Source organism: Mustela erminea, chromosome 3 (genome assembly GCF_009829155.1).
Source record: "Mustela erminea isolate mMusErm1 chromosome 3, mMusErm1.Pri, whole genome shotgun sequence".
Lineage (NCBI taxonomy): Eukaryota > Metazoa > Chordata > Mammalia > Carnivora > Mustelidae > Mustela > Mustela erminea.
This window is the reverse complement of record NC_045616.1, coordinates 135288892-135309177: the sequence shown is the minus strand read 5'-3', so window position 1 is coordinate 135309177 and position 20286 is coordinate 135288892. Positions and strand designations below refer to the sequence as shown.

Genomic DNA, 20286 nt, shown 5'->3' with positions numbered 1-20286 from the left:
GATAGCTTATAAAATACTTATAAAAGCTTATAAAATACTTATAAAAGACAAAATAGACTTATTTTTTCCTTTTATCTAAGATTTTAATTATTCACTTGAGACAGACAGAGATATATATAGAGAGAGAATAAGCAGGGGAGAGGGAGAGGGAAAAGCAGACTCCCCATCAAGCTGGGAGCATGACATGGAGCTCAATCCCAGGATCCAGAGATTATGACCTGAGATGAAGGCAGATGCTTACCATCTGGACCACCCAGATGCCCCCAAAATAAACTTTAAAACAAAACTTATAACAAGAGACAAAGAAGGACACCATATAATCATAAAGGGAAGAATCCAACAAGAAGATACACAATTGTAAATATTTATGCACCCAACATGGGAGCACCTAAATACATAAAGGAGTGAATAACAAACACAAAGGAAGTAATCAATAGTAATACAGTAATAGCAGGGGACTTTACATCCCACTTACATCAGTGGATAGATCATCCAAACAGAAAATCAAGAAAACAGTGGCTCTGAATGACACTTTGGACCAGATGGATCTAACAAATATATCCAGAACATTCCATCCTAAAACAGCAAAATACACATTCTTTTCAAGTACAAATGGAAAATTCTCCAGAATAGATCACATATTAGGCTACTAAACAGGTCTTGACAAATTAAAAAAGATCAAATTCATACCATGCATCTTTTCTGACCACAACAATATGAAACTAGAAATAAACCAGAAGGAAAAATCTGGAAAGAGCATAAATACATGGCAGTTAAATAAAATGCTTCTGAACATGAATAGGTCAACAAAGAAATCAAAACATACATGGGATACATATGAAAGTGAAAACACAATGGTCGCAAATCTTTGGGATGTAGCAAAAGCTGTTCCAAGATAGAATTTTATAGCAATATAAGCCTACCTCAAAAAGGAAGAAAAATTTCAAATAAACTCCTAAAGGAACTAAAAAAAGAACAAACAAAACCCAAAACCAGTAGAAGGAAGGAAATTACAAAGATCAGAGCAATAATAAAGAAACAGAAACTAAAAATCAAAAGACTAGATCAATGAAACCAGAAGTTGTTTTTTTGTTTTTACGATTTTATTTATTTACTTGAGAGAAAGAGTGAGAGAGAGCACGAGAGCAGGGTGAGGGGCAGAGGGAGAAGCAGATTCCCTGCTGCAGGGGGCCTGATATGGGGCTCAATCCTAGCACTTCGGGACCATAACCTGAGCCGAAGGCAGACACTTAACCAACTGAGCCACTCAGGTGCTCCCAGAAGCTGGTTCTTCAAAAAGATCAACAAAATTGATAAAACTTCAGTCAGATTCAACAACAACAACAACAACAAAAAGAGAGAGAGAGAAAGAGATAACTCAAATAAACAAAAGGAGAAATGAAAGAGGAGAAACATAACCATCACCACAGTAAGAGAATATTATATGCCAACAAACTGGACAACCAACAAAAGAAAGGGAAGAATTCCTAGAAACATAAAACCCCCTAAAACTGAAACAGGAAGAATTGGAAAATTTGAGCAGACTGACTACCAGCAATGAAATTGAATCTATAATCAAAAAACTTCCAACAAGGGACACCTGGGTGGCTCAGTTGATTGAGCAACTGCCTTCGGCTCAGGTCATGATCCTGGAGTCCTGGGATTGAGTCCCACATTGGACTCCCTGCTCGGTGGGGAGTCTGCTTCTCCTGCTGACCTCTCTACTCTCATACTCTCTCTCTCTCAAATAAATAAATAAAATCTTAAAAAAAAAAAAAAAAGAATTCTCCTAGGGACTCTTTCAAGTCCCCCATACTTAAAAAAACAAAAACAAAAAAAACTTCCAACAAACAAAAGTCCATGACCAGACAACTTCACAGATAAATTCTACCAAACATGTACAGAAGAGTTAGTATGTATTCTTCTCAAACTATTCCAAAATATAAAAGAGGAAGGAAAGCTTCCAAATTAATTCTATAGGGCCATCATTACCTTGATACCCAAACCAGATAAACATACTACAAAAAAAGAGAACTACTATGGCACCTGGGTGGCTCAGTTGATTAAGTATCTGACTTTTGATTTCAGCTCAGGTCATGATCTTGGGGGTTGTGAGAATGAGTCCTGCATTGGGCTCCATGCTCAGCGGGAGTCTGCCTAAGATTCTCTCTCTCCCTATCCCTCTGCCCCTCCCTGTCATGCTTTCTCTCTAAAATAATAAATAAACAAATCTTTAAAGATTTTTTTTTTTTAAATTTCACAGACAGAGATAGGCAGAGAGGCAGGCAGAGAGAGAGAGAGAGAGAGAGAGGGAAGCAGACTCCCAGCCGAGCAGGGAGCCCAATGCAGGGCTCGATCGCAGGACCGTGGGATCATGACCTGAGCCAAAGGCAGAGGCTTTAACCCACTGAGCCACCCAAGCGCCCCTAAACAAATCTTTATAAGGAGAGAATTACAGGGCAATATCTCTGATGAACAGGTGCAAAAATCCTCAACAAAATATTAATTAGCAAACCAAAGTAATAATACATTAAAAAATCATTTACCACAATAAAGTGGGATTAATTCCAAGGACATAAGGGTGGCTCAATATCTGCAAATCAATAAATGTGATACATCACATCAACAAGAGAAAGGATTAAAAAAAAAATCATTTCAATGGATGCAGAAAAAACATGTGACAAAGTATAACATCCATGCATGACAAAAACCTTCAATGAAATAGGATTAGAGGAAACATATCTCAACATAATTAAGGCCATATATGAAAAACTCACAGCTAATGTTATACTCAATGGTAAGAAACTTGAGAGCTTTTCCCCTAAGTTCAGAACAAGACGAAGATGTCCATTCTCACCACTTGCATTCAACATAGTACTGGAAGTCCTAGCCACACAATTACACAAGAAAAAGGGAAAAAAGTATCCAAATTGGCAAGGAAGAAATAAAACTTTCAGTATTTGCAGAAGACATGATACGATATATAGGAAGTCCTACAGACTCCACCAAAAAACTAGAACTTATCATTGAATTCAGTAAGAGGCAATCAATATATAGAAATTCATTACGTTTCTATATACTAGTAATGAAGTAGCAGAAAAAGAAATTAAGAAAACAATCCTACTTATAATTACACCAGAAATAATAAAATACCTAGGAATAAATCTCACCAAGGAAGTGAAAGACCTTGTATTCTGAAAAGTATAAAACCTGATAAAAGAAATTAAAGATTATGCAAACAAATGGAAAGATATTCCATGTTCATGGACTGGGAAACAAATATTGTTAAAATGTCCATACTACCCACAGCAATCTACGGATTTAATGGAGTCCCTATGAAAACACCAGTAGCATTTTTCACAAATGACCCCCCAATGTGTATGGAACCACAAAAGACTCCAAGCCAAAGCAATCTTGAAAAAGTACAAAAGTGTAAAAGTATCACAATACCAGATTTCAAGATATACCACAATGCTGTAGTAATCAAAACAGTATGGTACTGGCACAAAAAGAGCCACACAGCTCAGTGGAACAGAACAGAGAGCCCAGAAATAAACACACTATTATATGGTCAATTAATTAATTAATTCATTGGCAAACAGGAAAGAATTTGCTATAGGAAAATATGGCCGCTTCAACAAATGTGTGTTGGGAAAACTGGACAGCAACATGCAAAAGAATGAAACTGGACCACCTTCTTACACCAAACAGAAAAATAAATTCAAAATGGATTAAGGACCCAAATGTGAGACCTGAAACCATAAAAATTCTGGAAGAGAACACAGGCAGTAATTTCTCTGACATGGATTGTAGCGACATTTTTCTACATGTCTTCTGAGGCAAGGGTAACAAACAAAAATAAATGACTGGGACTACATCAAAATACAAAGCTTCTGCACAGCAAAAGGAACAATCAACAAAACTAAAAGATGACCTACTGAATGGGAGAACATATTTGCAAATGACATGTCTGATAAAGGGTTCATATCCAAAATATATAAAGAATTTATACAGCTTGGGCGCCTGGGTGGCTCAGTGAGATAAGCCGCTGCCTTCGGCTCAGGTCATGATCTCAGGGTCCTGGGATCGAGTCCCGCATCGGGCTCTCTGCTCAGCAGGGAGCCTGCTTCCCTCTCTCTCTCTCTGCCTGCCTCTCCGACTACTTGTGATTTCTCTCTGTCAAATAAATAAATAAAAATAAAATCTTAAAAAAAAAAAAAAGAATTTATACAACTCGACACCAAAAAAACCCCCAAATAATCCAATTTAAAGGTTGACAGGAGACATGAACAGACATTTCTCCAAAGAAGACATCCAAATAGACAACAGACACATGAAAAAAAAAAATATATATATATATAAAATAATGACAACAAAAATAAAAATAAGTGATGAGACTTTGGGAAAACTCCCAGGATATAGATGTGCTGCTGTATTAAATACACAAATCTGACTAATGTTGGAGAAAGGGAGTAAAGACACATAAACATCACAAAAAGTATTTATGAAGAAAATAACTAAGTTTTGTGTTTGTTTCATAAAAATCACATTAAAATATGGTCAATTTTTAATATTCCTGAACCATAAGCATTTTAAATGAGTTAAAAATGATTTATTCAAGGATTACCTGCAGATACTCTTAGCTTGTTGTTCTGTTAAACCAAGCTCCTCCCTGGAAACTCCGTCTTTTGTTATAAGGTCCTCAATGATGTCTCCAATATCAGTTAACCCAGTCAGCTGGAGTGGATCTACTGAAACGCTTCATTTTCAAATCCAATTTGAGAAATATTAGTTAGTATCTACAGTGTAATTACATTAATCAAAAATGAACAAGTAAAGTTGAAAAAATGAACATGTAAAGCTATGTCCTCTAAGAGCATAAATGAACACAAAAATAATAAACACAGACCTAATGTTCCTTCTATTTTCCAGGAATCCTCAGCAAAAGTCTAATCATCAGTCATTGACGACTTCTTTTGTGCTCTTAAAAAAGTGAACCTACGGCTCAGGAGATAACCTCTACCTGTCCTGCCTACTGAATACACACGCAGTAAAGGATGCAGCAAACGCAGTCTACTGCATTCTAATTACCTATGCTGAAACAAAACCATAAAGGATATAATAAAGCAATCCTCAGCTTCTTAAAACATCCCATTCCCAATGAGAATTATATTCCTTTCAGTCCATGAAAAAATATGTAGTGTAGAAGCTCACATACACATGAACAACAGAGTTTCCAAAACACACAGTTTATACCCAATCTTAAGTAAACCTGTGAATTATTCTGAAGATATTTACCTCTCAAATAACTCATCACTGTTATTCACACCTTAAAAGAAGAGAAACATTATTAATAAAAATTTGGGGCCAATATTTTTTTTATACTGTCATCTATTAACCTCTTTAGAAATTATATAACCAGAAATTAAAATATTTTAAACCTCCAAATAGGTTTAAAGATATATATGTGTAATTTATTTATCCTCCCCTTAAGTGTGCTATTTGGTAGTGTATACTCTGCATTTTCAGATGATTACTTTTCTTTTTTTTTTTTTTTTTTAAAGATTTTATTTATTTATTTGACAGAGAGAAATCACAAGTAGATGGAGAGGCAGGCAGAGAGAGAGAGAGGGAAGCAGGCTCCCTGCTGAGCAGAGAGCCCAATGCGGGACTCGATCCCAGGACCCTGAGATCATGACCTGAGCCGAAGGCAGCGGCTTAACCCACTGAGCCACCCAGGCGCCCCCAGATGATTACTTTTCTATCCAGAATACTCTGAATACTTTAGGAAGTACAGTTCTTCTTTGCTTAGTACACAGTTTGAAATACTAAAGTGTGGGGCGCCTGGGTGGCTCAGTCCTTAAGCATCTGCCTGGGATGCTCAAGGGTCCCAGGGATCCCAGGGTCCTGGGGCCTGCTTCTCCCGCTCCCACTCCCCATACTTGTGTTTCCTCTCTCAATGTCTCTCTGTCAAATAAATAAAATAGAATTTTAAAAAATAAACAAACATAAATACTGAAGTGCAATTTACTGAAACAACAACAAAACAAAAAATGTTCTGATGATCTAAAAGTAATACATTTAGGAAAATAATCTAATTTCATTCAAAGAAGCCATTACTTGGAAGAACAGGACCCAAAAGAATAATTTTTAAACCTTGTCCAATATTAACTACATGTCTTTAAAGCAAAACACCTAATCTACTCAATTTTTGATATGTTTACTCCTCAAGGAGAATTGAGTTACTATGGGGGAAAGTGTTCTGACATCTCTTCTCAAAAACATTTCCTTGTTAAGATCTCATTAGATGAATCCACCCTGACCGAAGACTTATATATCCACAGGTTTTTAATACCAATTTTGCTTTCCTAAGCACATGTTATTTTGTTTAATTTATTAATCCTCAAATCAAGGATTTTACATATCTTTGTTTTCAGAGTTGGGGCATTTGTGAGGTTTTAATAGCAATTAATTCAATTTAACTATTTTTTTAAGATTATTAAAGTAGCATAAGCAGTAAAAAATGCTTTTTTAAAAATGGCATAGTAGGGACGCCTGGGTGGCTCAGTTGGTTAAGCGGCTGCCTTCGGCTCAGGTCATGATCCCCGCATCCTGGGATTGAGTTCCACATCAGGCTCCTTGCTCAGCGGGGAGCCTGCTTCTCCCTCTGCCTCTGCCTGCCACTCTGTCTGCCTATGCTCACTCTCTCTGACAAATAAATAAATAAAATCTTAAAGATTTTTTATTTATTTATTTGACAGAGAGAGATCACAAGTAGGCAGAGAGGCAGGCAGAGAGAGAGAGAGGAAGGGAAGCAGGCTCCCTGCCGAGAAGAGAGCCCGATGCGGGACTCGATCCCAGGACCCTGAGATCATAACCTGAGCCGAAGGCAGCGGCTAAACCCACTGAGCCACCCAGGCGCCCGAAATAAATAAAATCTTAAAAAAAAATTAAAAATAAATAAAAATGGCATAGTGGTTATTAAAAGGAAAACTGTTAATAAGCTCGCTTTAAGTCTTGTAATTTTTTTCTCTAAGTTCTTCCTAGATTCCAATTGTATTTTGGTCGTCATCCTATGGGGTTGATCATTTCCACTTCACAGAGTTGTGGAGACTGAGTGCAGTACCTAAAGCACCTAGCTGAGAACGTGTTTGATTCCTGTAGGTTCTCAGTCATCTGTAGCTTTTGCTTGACTCTTCCGGGGGAGAGCTGACAGATGAGGTTAAAGAGGTTGTACAGGGTTCTGACTGCTTATGCTACTTTAATAATGACAATAAAACATACTATAAACACTTAGAAAATTCATCATTTTTGACCATCAATAGCTGAGAGAGAAAAAATATTTCAAAGCCACTGTCAGTAGCCCATGCACTTTCAAGCAAAAAGTGCACTTTCAATTGCCAGCTCCACATGAAATAGAATGAAAACTGGCACTAAACTTGTCTAAGTCTCAAAATTCTCAACCGTACAACTGAGATATTAATGGCATCCCCTTCGCAGGCTAGGCTCACATCAGGGTCAATGCACGTAAAGCAGCGTTATCTGGAACGTGGCAGTCTCCAGAATCTACAGCCGTTATTTTGTTTTCATAATTAAAACTCCAGGTTCTCAATATTGGCTGAGTCTGAATTTCTCAAGTTTTATAAAAATCAGATAGAATAGTAAATCCAGTTTCTCTATATTTAACATCAATAAATAACTTGGAGATATCTAATCATACTTCTTATTAGAGATAACGATACAGGCTTGCAATAGATCTTAGGAAGATGATAAGACAACATAGTTCTTCAAGCGAACGGCACAATTTTAACTTCCCTCCCTTGAAATTTATAAATATTGCAAAATGGCTTCACAAATCTTTCACAAATGTGTTCCCAATAAATTACTCTTCAGTAACAGTATGCGGGAAAACAAAAGCGTAAATGAAAAAAATGAACAGTACCAGGAGAAGTTGTATTCTGGTCACTGAAAAGGCTGAGAGCTGAGTCAGCAGAAGGAAACACACAAGTTTTCTGACTAGAATGAGTTTCTGTCACTGAAAATTCAGCTTCTGAAGTCTCCTCTTTGGCACATTGAGCATCCTTATTCGTATGAGTCAGGAAATGTACTAATCCAAAGTAAAATGGTTGAGGAAGAAAAGCACATGGGAAAAAAAAGATACAAAAGTTAACACTTTCACATGGCAAAAGATGTATCAGAAGTTTACAATATATTATTTTGATAACTTTCTATTCTATAACAGAATATAATTTAATATATTTAAATTTTAATCTCCCTCATAGTAAAACTATTAAATTTACTATCAATTTCAGAAAACATGGTGGATGAGTTAGACAGTCTCCTGCCCTGTTATAAAAACACAGAAGAAATGTTAAATTAAAAAAAATAGATTAATATGTAACCAAGCCTTGTAAATAAAGAAATCCCCCAGTCCCAGAAAAGAAAAAGGAATCAAAGCTGGGCAATATATGGGCAATGATGCTGGGATAGTCCATACAAAAAAGGAGTTTTCTGTCATCTGCAGTGGAGAGAACTGATCTAACTTCATATGGCCTAGAGCACTGAAGGATAGCTCTGCCCATAAAATGAGGGTAAGAAGGATAGCTCTGTCCATAAAACAAGGATAAGAAAATCGGAGACCAGCAAAGAAGTTTCCTGAAGAGCAGATGGGAGAAAAATAACTCAGCTGAGAAATCAAAACTTCTGTTGTGCCATAATCAGGAATGGGATCTGAATTTATACTATCTATGTACTAATAACAACTACAAGCCAAAAATGTATATAAAGATTTGCACCCCAAATTTTTCTACTTCAGTAGATCTCAAGAGGCAAATATAAAACCATATTAAAGGTGAGTATATACAACCGAGCACAACTCCCCTAAAGATAAGTTCATGATTAAAAAAAAAAAAAAAAAGAAAACACACAAAAAACCAAATTGCACAAAGAAACCACCATAAGAGAGAGCTGTATGCAGATCTGATAACTGAGAATATACACGCATGAAGTAAAACAATCTGAAAGGGCATAAAATATTACTAAAATCATTAAGCAGATAAAGAAGAGAGAAACCATAATAAAAGAACAGGACAGGGGCGCCTGGGTGGCTCAGTGGGTTAAGCCTCTGCTTTCAGCTCAGGTCATGATCTCCGGGTCCTGGGATCGAGCCCCGCATCGGGCTCTTTGCTCAGCGGGGAGCCTGCTTCCCCCCCCCCCCCCGCCTGCCTCTCTGCCTACCTGTGATCTCTCTCTCTGTCAAATAAATAAATAAAATCTTTAAAAAAATAAATTAAAGGAGTAATAATATTATATCTGTGTTTAAAAAAAAAAAGAAAACCTTATCTTTTTAAACATATTTATAAAATATTTATAGGTAGATAATAGACTGTCTGTAATTTGCTTCAAAACCATCCAGGAGGGACGCCTGGGTGGCTCAGTTGGTTAAGCAGCTGCCTTCGGCTCAGGTCATGATCCCAGCGTCCTGGGATCGAGTCCCACATCGGGCTCCTTGCTCGGCTGGAAGCCTGCTTCTCCCTCTGCCTCTGCCTGCCATTCTGTCTGCCTGTGCTCGCTCTCTCCCACTCTCTCTCTGATAAATAAATAAAATCTTAAAAAAAAAAAAAAACATCCAGGAAAAGGTGGGAAGAGTAGGTGGGTGTATAGATAAAAGAGGATTGGCCATGAGTTGATAATTGTTAAAGGTGGTTATAGGGTACATGAACATTAATTATACCATTCTGTCTTCTACTGAAATTTTCCTTGATAAATTTTTAAAAAATAAAATGTATCAAAAAAGATACACCAGGGAAAACCAAGCAGAGAAATACTAATATTAGACAAAATTGAATGAGTATAAAAACATTATTGGAGATAATGAGGTTCATTAATGAGAAAAGGGGAAAATTTCAACAAAAAATGTAGCAATCAAGAACAGAATCATTTTATAACATAGCCTCTACTATATAATGCAATATTTACAGAATCATAAGAAGAAATTCCACAATCACTGTGGGCAATTTTTAATGCACCCTTTTGAGCAATGAACAGATCAAGCAGACTAAAATACCAGAAACATAGAAAATGTGGACAATTTAAAAGCTTGATTAAACATATATATATGTATACATAGACAATCTAAAGGTTGACAGAACACACACACACACACACACACATGCATGCACAATACCCACATACAGACTACACAAAACAACAGAAAATTCATATTCTTTCCAAATAAACATTTACAAAAACTATACATCCCAGGCCACAAAGGAAATTTTTGTTTTTAAGATTTTATTTCTTTGGCAAAGACAAACGCAGCGAGAGAGAGAACACAAGCCGGGGGAGTGGGAGAGGGAGAAGCAGCCTTCCTGCTGAGCAGGGAGCCCGATGCGGGGCTCGATTCCAGGACCCTGGGATCATGTCCTGAGCCAAAGGCAGATACTTCACGGCTGAGCCACCCAGGCACCCCCACAAAGGAAATTTTAACGAACATCTAAAAGTTGCTATTATCATACACTCATCTAATCAAAATGCAATGAAAATGAGAGTAAGTTAAAAATATAGTCAAAACCGCATAATATTAATAAGTTAAAAATCCCTTTCATGAGCAAAAGAAGACATCTTAATACAAATTACAAACTAGATGAAAACGACGCCAGAACACATCAACACTTGTCTGTGTCCCTGCAGGAACATGCTTAGCTTCAGATACATATATTAGAAAAAAAGAATGAAGTCAGGAAAAAGTCAATAGTTTAAGCCCTCAAAAACCGAAGAAATAATAGAGTTAAGGGGTAGAAATTTATGAAAAAGAAAATTAAATGACAGAATCAAACCAAAGTCTGTTTAAAAAAAAAAATAGAAAACTGTTAAGTTGCTGACAAGACTGAATTAAAGAGAATGTAGAGATAAACAACTATAGGCACAGTAGAAATTTTTTTAAGTAACTACCCTAATTTCATTCTTTCAGTAAGAAACACAAACATATTCTATTGCACCACTGCCTGGCCATTTAACCAGAGCCTCAAATTCCAGTTCTGCAGTTGACCAGGGGCAAACAGCAACCTCAACACACAAGCTCTGTGCAGCCCTCAGCAAGCGTGTGGTGGGCAGTGCCCCACTCTAGGAGGCTGGGCACTGGTTTCTGGGGTGGGGTGGGTGTGGGGGAATGGCCTGAGTGGGAGCCAATCACATTATCACGAGAATAATCCTAATCTAACAAGGGACTGTGGGCTTCAGCTCACAAATGAAAACTATTCCTAGTTATGTAGCTCTCAAAGGCCAATGCTTATTCTTTCAAAGCAAGGCTTCAGTCTCCTCTACCAACGCCCCCCCCGCCCCCCCCCCACCTGTAACACACAGACCTTCAGAAATGCCACTGGCTTTTGAAGCCAATGTTCTTTCAGATTCAGGACTAGAAGACAATTCAATGTGATCTTCAGGTTCGACCTACAGAAAAACACACAACAAAATGACTTAAAAATTTTATAGTTTGATAATTTCACAATATTGTTAAATAAGCTTTTATTTACAGACAGAAATCACAAGTAGGCAGAGAGGCAGGCAGAGAGAGAGGAAGCAGGCTCCCTGCTGAGCAGAGAGCCCAATGTGGGGCTTGATCCCAGGACCCTGGGATCATAACCTGAGCGGAAGGCAGAGGCTTTAACCCACTGAGCCACCCAGGCACCCCTTAAATAAGCTTTTAAATATTAGGGTTATGTACCTTTTAAATATTAGGGTGACAATGAAAGAAATGTGACTAAATCCAGTAAGAGCTAAATGCGGGGATGGATGAAGAGAAGCAAATTTTTACTTACTTGTAATCTAAATGATTTAATCATTTAGGCATCTTAAGGAAAACAACATCGTATTAAGTTTAGATTGGGAAGGAACATTAGCTACCATTTAGACAAAACCTTTCATTTTATAAATGAGAGAACAGGACCCAGAGAGATTCAATGACTTTCTTCGCGGCAGAACATGGATTTGAACTGAGGCCTTCGAAGCCCCTAGTCGGTGCTTGTCCACAATTATTCCTCTGTTTCTTCCAGCCTTAAAGTCTGTTCTCTTAATTAAAATAGATAAGTCAAAATCTTTGTATTTATGTGTGCATTATAATAGGATGAGAGCATTGTGAAACAATATCCCAAAATCTTTCATTTAAATCAGTGTTAGTTCCTTCAAAGTAGTCACCTTAGTGGACTAAATACTTATAGAGTTTGATCAACCTTCCTTTGAGAACTCTTCCTTTGAAATCGTCTCCTAGGCTTGCATACTATTATTCGTTCAGGTATTCGTTCAGGTGATAATCTTTATTATATAAATGGGATCTTATTACTCTCAGAATCTAAAACCAAGAGAGCAAAGATAACCATTAAATAAGCATGTATTGAATGCCTGCCATGTTACCAAGCAAAAGGCAAGGTCCCTATCCTCTAGTATTAAAAGGCTTGGGTGAGAGGGGAGCTGTAACAGAGCTTTTAGGAACTTTATCACAATGTCTGTGTGTGATCTACACATTCCCCGCTGCCAAGCCACTGGCTCCTCCTCTGTCCCCAGCCTACTGCCCCAGATTCAGCAGGGCTGGCATGTATATTTTTGAAAAGATCACAACATGCATAGCTGTCCTTTTATCTAATGGATACAGATGTGTGGAAATTCCTTTTTTTAACAAATTACGTTATGTTAGTCACCATATAGTACATCATTATTTTTTTTAAAAGATTTTATTTATTTATTTGACAGAGAGAGATCACAAGTAGGCAGAGAGGCAGGCAGAGAAAGAGGAGGAAGCAGGCTCCCTGCTGAGCAGAGAGCCCGATATGGGGCTCGATCCCAGGACCCTGAGATCATGACCTGAGCTGAAGGCAGAGGCTTTCACCCAGTGCGCCACCCAGGCACCCCACGAAGTGAATGATTTTTATCTAGAGACTTAGCTGACCAGAATAAAGACTCCAGCTCCCAGCCCCCCTAGCGGCCGGGTGTGACCATATGACTTGCTTTTGACAGGGCGATGTTAACAGAAGTATCTTATGGTTCTGGGTGCTATTGTAAATGGAACTGATTCTCTAATTTCTTTCTACACTTACATTGTTAATGGATAAGAAGGCAACTGATTTCTGTGCATTGATTTTGTATCCTGCCACAGTACTGAATTACTGATCCAATAATTTGGGGGTGGAGTCTTTTGGGTTTTCCACATAAAGTGTCATGTCATCTGCGAAAAGAGAAAGTTTGACGTCTTCTTTGCCAATTCGAATACCTTTTATTTCTTTTTTTTGTCTGATTGCTGTTGCCAGGACTTCTAGTACTATGTTGAACAACAGTGGTGAGAGTGGGCATCCTTGCTGTGTTCCTGATCTTAAGGGAAAGGCTCTCAGCTTTTCCCCACTGAGAATGATATTCGCTATGGGTTTTTCATAAATGGATTTTACAAAATTGAGGAATGTTCCCCCATCCTTATACTCTGAAGAGTTTTAATCAGAAAGGATGCTGTATTTTGTTAAATGCTTTTTCTGCATCAATTTAGAGGACCATATGGTTCTTCTCTATCCTCTTATTAATGTGTTCTATCACAATGATTGATTTGCAAATGTTAAACCACCCTCGCATCCCAGGGATAAGCCCACCTGGTCGTGGTGGACAATGCTTTTTATGTAGTGTTGGATCCTAGCTAGGATCCTTTTATGTAGTGTTGGATCCTAGCTAGGATCTTGAGAATTTTGGCATCCATATTCATCAGGGATATTGGTCTGAAATTCTCCTTTTTGATGAGGTCTTTGCCTAGTTTTGGGATCAAGGTAATGCTGGCCTCAAAGAAAGTCTGGAAGTTTTCCTTCTGTTTCTGTTTTTTGAAATAGCTTCAGGAGAATAGGTATTTTTTCTTTTTTGAATGTTTGGGAGAATTCCCCAGGGAATCCATCAGGTCCTGGACTCTTTTTTTTGGGGAGCTTTTTGATCACTGCTTCAATCTCGTTACTAGTTATTGATCTATTCAGGTTATTGATTGCTTTCTGTTTCAGTCTTGGTAATTTATAGATTTCCAGGAATGCATCCATTTCTTCCAGGTTGCTTAATTTATTGGCATATAGCTGTTGAAAATAATTTCTGATAATTGTTTCTATTTCCTTGGTGTTAGTCATTATCTCTCCTCCATTCATTCATAATTTTATTAATTTGGGTCCTTTCTCTTCTCTTTTGGATGAGTCTGGCCAGTGGTTTAATGACCTTATTAATACTTTCAAGGAACCAGCTTCTAGTTTCGTTGGTGTGGTGGTTCTACTGTATTTCTGGTTTCTAATTCATTGATCTCTGCTCTATTCTTGATTATTTCCCTTCTCCTATATGGGTTAGACTTAATTTGTTGTTGATTTTCCAGGTCTTTCAAGGTGTAAAGATAGTTTGTGTATTCAGGATTTTTCTACTCTTTTGAGAGGCTTAGATGGCTATGTATTTCCCCCTTGGGGGAAATCCTTTGCCGAATCCCATAGGTTTTGGACCAATGCGTTTTCATTCTCATTGGTTTCCATGAATTGTTTAGTTCTTCTCTGATTTCCTGGTTGACTCAAACATCTTGAGCAGGATGGTCTTCAGCTTCCAAACGTTTGAGTTTCTTCCAAACTTTTTCTTGTGATTGAGTTTCAGTTTCAAAGCACTGTGGTCTGAGAATATGCAGGGAATAATCTCAGTCTTTCGTTATCAGTTGACACCTGATTTGTGATCCAGTATGTGCTCTCTTCTGGAGAAAATTCTATGCACACTTGAGAAGAATGAGTATTCTGTTGTTTTAGGGTGTAATGTTCTGTATATATTTATGAGATCCACCTGGTCCAGAGTGTCATTCAAAGCTCTTGTTCCTTTGTTGATTTTCTGCTTAAATGATCTATTGCTGAGAGTGGAGTGTTGAGGTTTCCTATTATTAACATATTATTATCAATATGTCTCCTTTATTTTGATTAACATTTGGCTTATATAGTTGACTGCTCCCATGTTGGCGGCATAGATATTTACAATTGTTAGATCTTCTTGTTGGATAGACCCTTTAAGAATGATTTGGTGCCCTTCTGTATTTCTAACTACAGTCTTTAGCTTAAAATCTAATTTGTCTGCTATGAGAATTGCTACCCCAGCTTTCTTTTGAGGTCCATTGGCATGAAAGATGGCTCTCTGTCCTTTCATTTTCAGTCTGGATGTATCTTTAGGTTCAAAAAGAGTCTCTTGTAGACAACATATGGATGGGTCTGTCTTTTTATCCATTCTGCAACCCTGTGCCATTTTATGGGAGCATTTAGGCCATTCACGTTGAGAGTGATTATTGAAAGATATAATTTTATTGTCATCATCTTGCCTGTCAAGTCCTTGTTTCTACAGATTGTCTCTATAGATACAAGTATCACTCTCGGGGTCTTTCCCCTTTTATAGAACCCCTCTTAATATTTTTTGCAGGACTTAGTGGTACTTGCTTAGTGGTCACATATTCTTTTAGTGTCTGCCAGTCCTGGAAGCTCTTTATCTCTCCATTCATTCAGAGTGACAGCCTTGCTGGATAAAGAATTCTTGGTTGCATGTTCTTCTCATTTAGTACCCTGAATATGTTTGCCAGCCCTTTCTGGCTTGCCAGGTGTCTGTGGACAGGTCTGACACTATTCCAATGTTCCTCCTTCAGTACATAAAGAATCTCTTGCCCCTAACTGCCCTTAAGATGGTTTCCTTGGTTCTAAGATTTGTGAGTTTTACTATTACATGCCGTGGAGATGGTCTGTTCTCATTGATCTTGGGAGAGGACTTCTCTGCCTCTAGGACATGAATGTTTTTTTCCTTCCCCAGATTAGGGAAGTTCCTAGCTATGATTTGCTCAAATGTATCTTCTGGTCCTCTCCCTCTCCACCCCCTCAGGGATCCCAATAATCCTGACACTGGAACATTTCATAGCATCATTTATTTCTCTAATTCTGTTTTCATGGATTTTAAGCTGTTTGTTCCAGGCCTCCTCTTGTTCCTTCTTTTCTATCAGTTTGCCTTCTAGATCACTAATTGTTCTTCTGCCTCGTTTACCCTAGCATTAGAGTATCTAGATTGGATCTTAATAATAGCATTTTTAAGTTCTGGCAGATCAGCTCTCATTTCTGTTCTTAAAGAATCTATGTTGCCATTAATGGTTTTCTCCATCCTAGCTATTGTCTTCATAACTGTTATCCTGAAGTCTATTTCTGACATCTTGCTTATACCCATATCCATTAATTCTGTGGCAGAGGTCACAGTCTCTGAATTTTTCCTGTGTTAGGGGTTCCTTCTCTTAGTCATTCTGTTGACGGGTGGTTGAGGGAATGTATAGAGTCCAAATGATTGACTGCAACCCAAACAGGATGCACCTTTTTTATAGGGACCTTAGGGTTGTTGGCCTCTTGTTCTTTCAGACTGTCTTCTGGGGGAGGGGCCTGTCCTGCTGTTACTCAGGCAACCCTGTTTGGGCAAAGCTGCCCTGCCTCCTGTAGGGAGGAAATGGGCTCAGTGAAAACCAGTTTTGGTGGGCTTTTGTGCTCTGGCAGCTTTTCCTGGCAGCTTTCCACCACATCTCTTCTGAAAGTCAGAGTAGAAGTGACTATATCCATATCTCTCTCTCAGAACACAGAAATCACAGTCTGTTCTTCAGTTAGTTCTCCAGGCCACATTGTCTCCATTTTTGTCTGTACTGCTAAAAAACACAGTATTCTGGGTTGTACACCCATAGCAGCTCTGCTAGCCCTTGCTTCCAGGTCCAGGCATGTCTCTGCTTTTTGTGCTTCTAAAACCACTAGTCGCCCCCGGTTCGCACGTGCATCCCTGCAGCTCTAGGTTTCAATCTGGGGGGCTGTCCTAACGTCCTTTCCCCACTGCTACCAATCAAAGTTCCCCGCTTGAGATATTCAGCTTGTAGAGCTCCAGATATATCTTCTTACACCACAGGGTGATTTCATGGGTGTTTAGAATGATCTGGTAGATATCTAGCTCAGTTTAGAGGACAGGTTGAAACAGGGTCCCCTACTCCTCCACCATCTTTACATCTCCCCTGTGGAAATTCCATGAGACTCTTTCTTTGCTTTGCTTTCTCCTGAGTCTCTTAACTACTTCAGAATGCTCCTTCTCAAGCTTTATTGTCGAGTCATCTTTAAAAGTTCATGCATCCACAGAATTCTGTCCTTTACCCTCTTTTTCTCCTCATTCAGTGTATACTCCTTGGGTGAGAGCCCTCTTATGATTTGAACTTCCTTGTAAGGAGTCTAAAAATCTGTACCATCAACCCAACTCTAGCTTCTAAGCTCCAGAAGCATATATCCAACTGCTACTAATCTTATACTCCAAATTTAAGATGTTTCTGACCAAAATCACTGTGCTTCTCTTCCCCCAAAACACACGGTCTTCTTCTTCCCTGGTTTGGAAAGTGACTCCACCATTTACCCAGGCTCAAAATTTAGATACCACTGTGAAACTATTCTTTTTCACATTTTCAGAGCCAATCACCCTCTGAGTCCTGCTACATCCTTTTCCAACTCCAATCCTAAAGTTCAGGTTATCATTACTTCTTAGCTTGGTATACAGTGAGTCCCAAACATCAATCAGTAAATGCAGTATACAGCTAGCTGCATAAGAGTCATTCACGAAGCATATTAATTACACAAATTACTGGGTCCCACCAAAGAATTACTTAAAATCAGAATCTCAGGGTTTGGGCCCACAGCTCTATATTTCTTTTCTTTCTTTTTTTTTTTTTTTTTTTAAAGATTATTTATTTATTTATTTGACAGAAAGAGAGAGAGAGAGATCACAAGTAAGTAGAGAGGCAGGCAGAGAGAGAGAGGGAGGGAAGCAGGCTCCCCGCTGAGCAGAGAGCCCGATATGGGACTCGATCCCAGGACCCTGAGATCATGACCTGAGCCGAAGGCAGCAGCTTAACCCACTGAGCCACCCAGGCGCCCCACAACTCTGTATTTCTAACAAGCTCCCAAGATGACTCTAAAGAGCAGCCAGTTTAGAACCATTGTGACCCAACCACCTCCCTGTCCTCAGGCTTAACCTCTCCAATCTGCCATCTCCGCTGCTGTTGCCAGAGCATCTGATCACACCACTTCACTGCCCAAAATTCTTCAGTGGTTCCCTCCTGCCTATTTATAGTATAGAAAAAAACCCTAATCACTTGACATAGCAAACAATACTTTCCATCATCACTTATCTACCCTTACCTACCTTTACTGCCAGATGTCCTAAAGCCCAGTATCATCAACCTCTACCTCGCAATGTTTCATCAGCTTTTCCTTACCTAACTGGTGAATATCAATTCATTACCAACTCCAGAGTCACCTCTATAAAGGCATCACTGATGCTATAGCTTCCCTGTCCAGCCACAACCTGTCCTGTGTACCTGTGTTCTCACCGCACCCTGTTCATATGTTTTTACTGGTATATACAGCTATCTTCTTTTGTTAGATTCTAAGCTGCTTGAGAGTAATGACTATGTATGTCTTATTTATCTTTCTATTCCCAAAACTTAGCAGAAGCTTAATAAATGTTTATTGATGAAAAAACCATTCTTGGGACTCTGGAGCAAGCCAGGATCAAGACATATTTGGCTCTGGATATGCTTAATATACAAGAACACAAGGCCATTTTGAAAGTGATTCCTTGGAATAAGGAGTTCCAAAGATGACTCTAACACTTAACACTTATTTTGAAGTGCTAGATCTAAGTCTGGATTAAAAACAACAAAAAGGACACAATTAAATAAACATCATAATATCATTACTTAATAGTAGTCCCACCTCATGTTTTTTCTTTGTGATTTCACTTGTTTAATCTTAACTTTTTAATATGTGCTAAATGTTTGAATTAAAGAAGTACTATAAACCTAATAAACGCATCTTTTAAAATATCAGCCAGCTAGCAACCTAGAATATTTATTAGGAAAGTCAATGATGAAATTTTTATCCTGCAGACCAATTTGCATTTCCCAATATAAAGCTTTAACACATTCAAGGTATTTTTACTGTTTGTTCCCTAATCTTAATTTTATGTAAATTTTATTTCCTAAAAAAAGAGTTTGTGAAAAATAATTAATTCATATTTGAGACTTCCTATTTGTCTAACTACCGTGATATATCAATACACATAAATAATCTCATTCTTATACGTATTTTTTAAAGATACAGAAAATGTCTAAGGACTACTATTCCCATTGTATAAAATATTTAAAAGAAACTGAGAATTCTAAATATAAAGACAACAGAATTTTATAAAGTTAAAAAAGTCCTGCTGAAGAAAATGATACTCAATTATGAGCAGGGTTCATTTAAAACCACATTCTTGTTTTCTAACTCATATATTTCTTTTCCTGGTAGGAAGCACTGGTTCACTTCTTAGAAGTTTAAGGCAGTGGTTGTCAACTGGGGGCTATCTTGCTCCCCAGAGAACATTTGGCCATGCCTGAAGACATTGTTTTATTATTACAGCAAAGCTAGCAGGTAAAGATTAGGGATGCTATCAAATATCCCTGTCAAATAAATAAAATCTTAAAAAAAAATCCTACAGTGCACATGACAAGTCTTCCACAACAAAGAATTATCTGGTCCAAGTATCAATAATGCTGAGGTTGAGAAACCCTAGCTTAAAAAAAAACCCCTATTATATTGAAAAACCAAATGTCTAAAATCACATCAAATTCCAAATCTAATAACTCAGTAACAAACGAATAGCTAAAATAAAGACAGTCTACCTTATCACAATGTCGATCTAGCAGTTTGTATCTGGGGCAATCCTGCTCTATGTTTTCAGCAATGTTCTGTATTGCTAACAGCTGTTCATCAATTTCCTGAAGCTTAGATGTGAGATGCTCTAGGCGGCGAGCTGCAGACACATCCTGCAGGAGCTCCCATGGCGGGTCATCCTCGGCAGCAGCTGACTTCAAGTTCTGTTTTTTGACTTGAAAATCTGGCTTTAGCATATCTAAATATTAATAAAGGTAATCAATATTAGAATTCAGTAGAATTAAGGGAGAAGTAAATGCTGATGATCTAATTTTTTTCAAGACCGCATTTTAAGTCAAAATAACCTTCCCTTCCAAATCTGTTTCAATACACTCAGAAATAACACTTCAGCTTCTCGACTTCAGAGAGCTGTCTGTTGTAAGATAAGAATACATAACAGTGTTGCTATTACCACAAAACTCCACACACAAGGCAGTTTGAATGATACTTTACCCTCTGCAATAAAAACATACTTCATTAAAAAGCAACATTATTTAATATTTTTTAC

At 38.0% G+C, this 20286-nt stretch overlaps 1 protein-coding gene across 9 annotated transcripts in view; it reads right to left on the bottom strand.

Moving 5' to 3' along the window:
- The window catches only part of CPLANE1 (ciliogenesis and planar polarity effector 1), a 138718-nt gene that overhangs the window by 16126 nt on the left and 102306 nt on the right, over positions 1–20286 (bottom strand). For all 9 annotated transcript variants that reach the window (XR_004284242.1, XM_032337574.1, XM_032337579.1 and 6 more), the window contains 5 exons: positions 19748–19977; positions 11367–11451; positions 7943–8107; positions 5299–5329; positions 4628–4759 (listed from right to left, as the gene is read on the bottom strand). Coding sequence is in view for 8 of the 9 variants with exons in the window: in XM_032337574.1 (XP_032193465.1) it covers positions 4628–4759; positions 5299–5329; positions 7943–8107; positions 11367–11451; positions 19748–19977 (643 nt within the window). In the remaining variant the exon portion in view is untranslated. The remainder of the gene's footprint in view (positions 1–4627; positions 4760–5298; positions 5330–7942; positions 8108–11366; positions 11452–19747; positions 19978–20286) is intronic.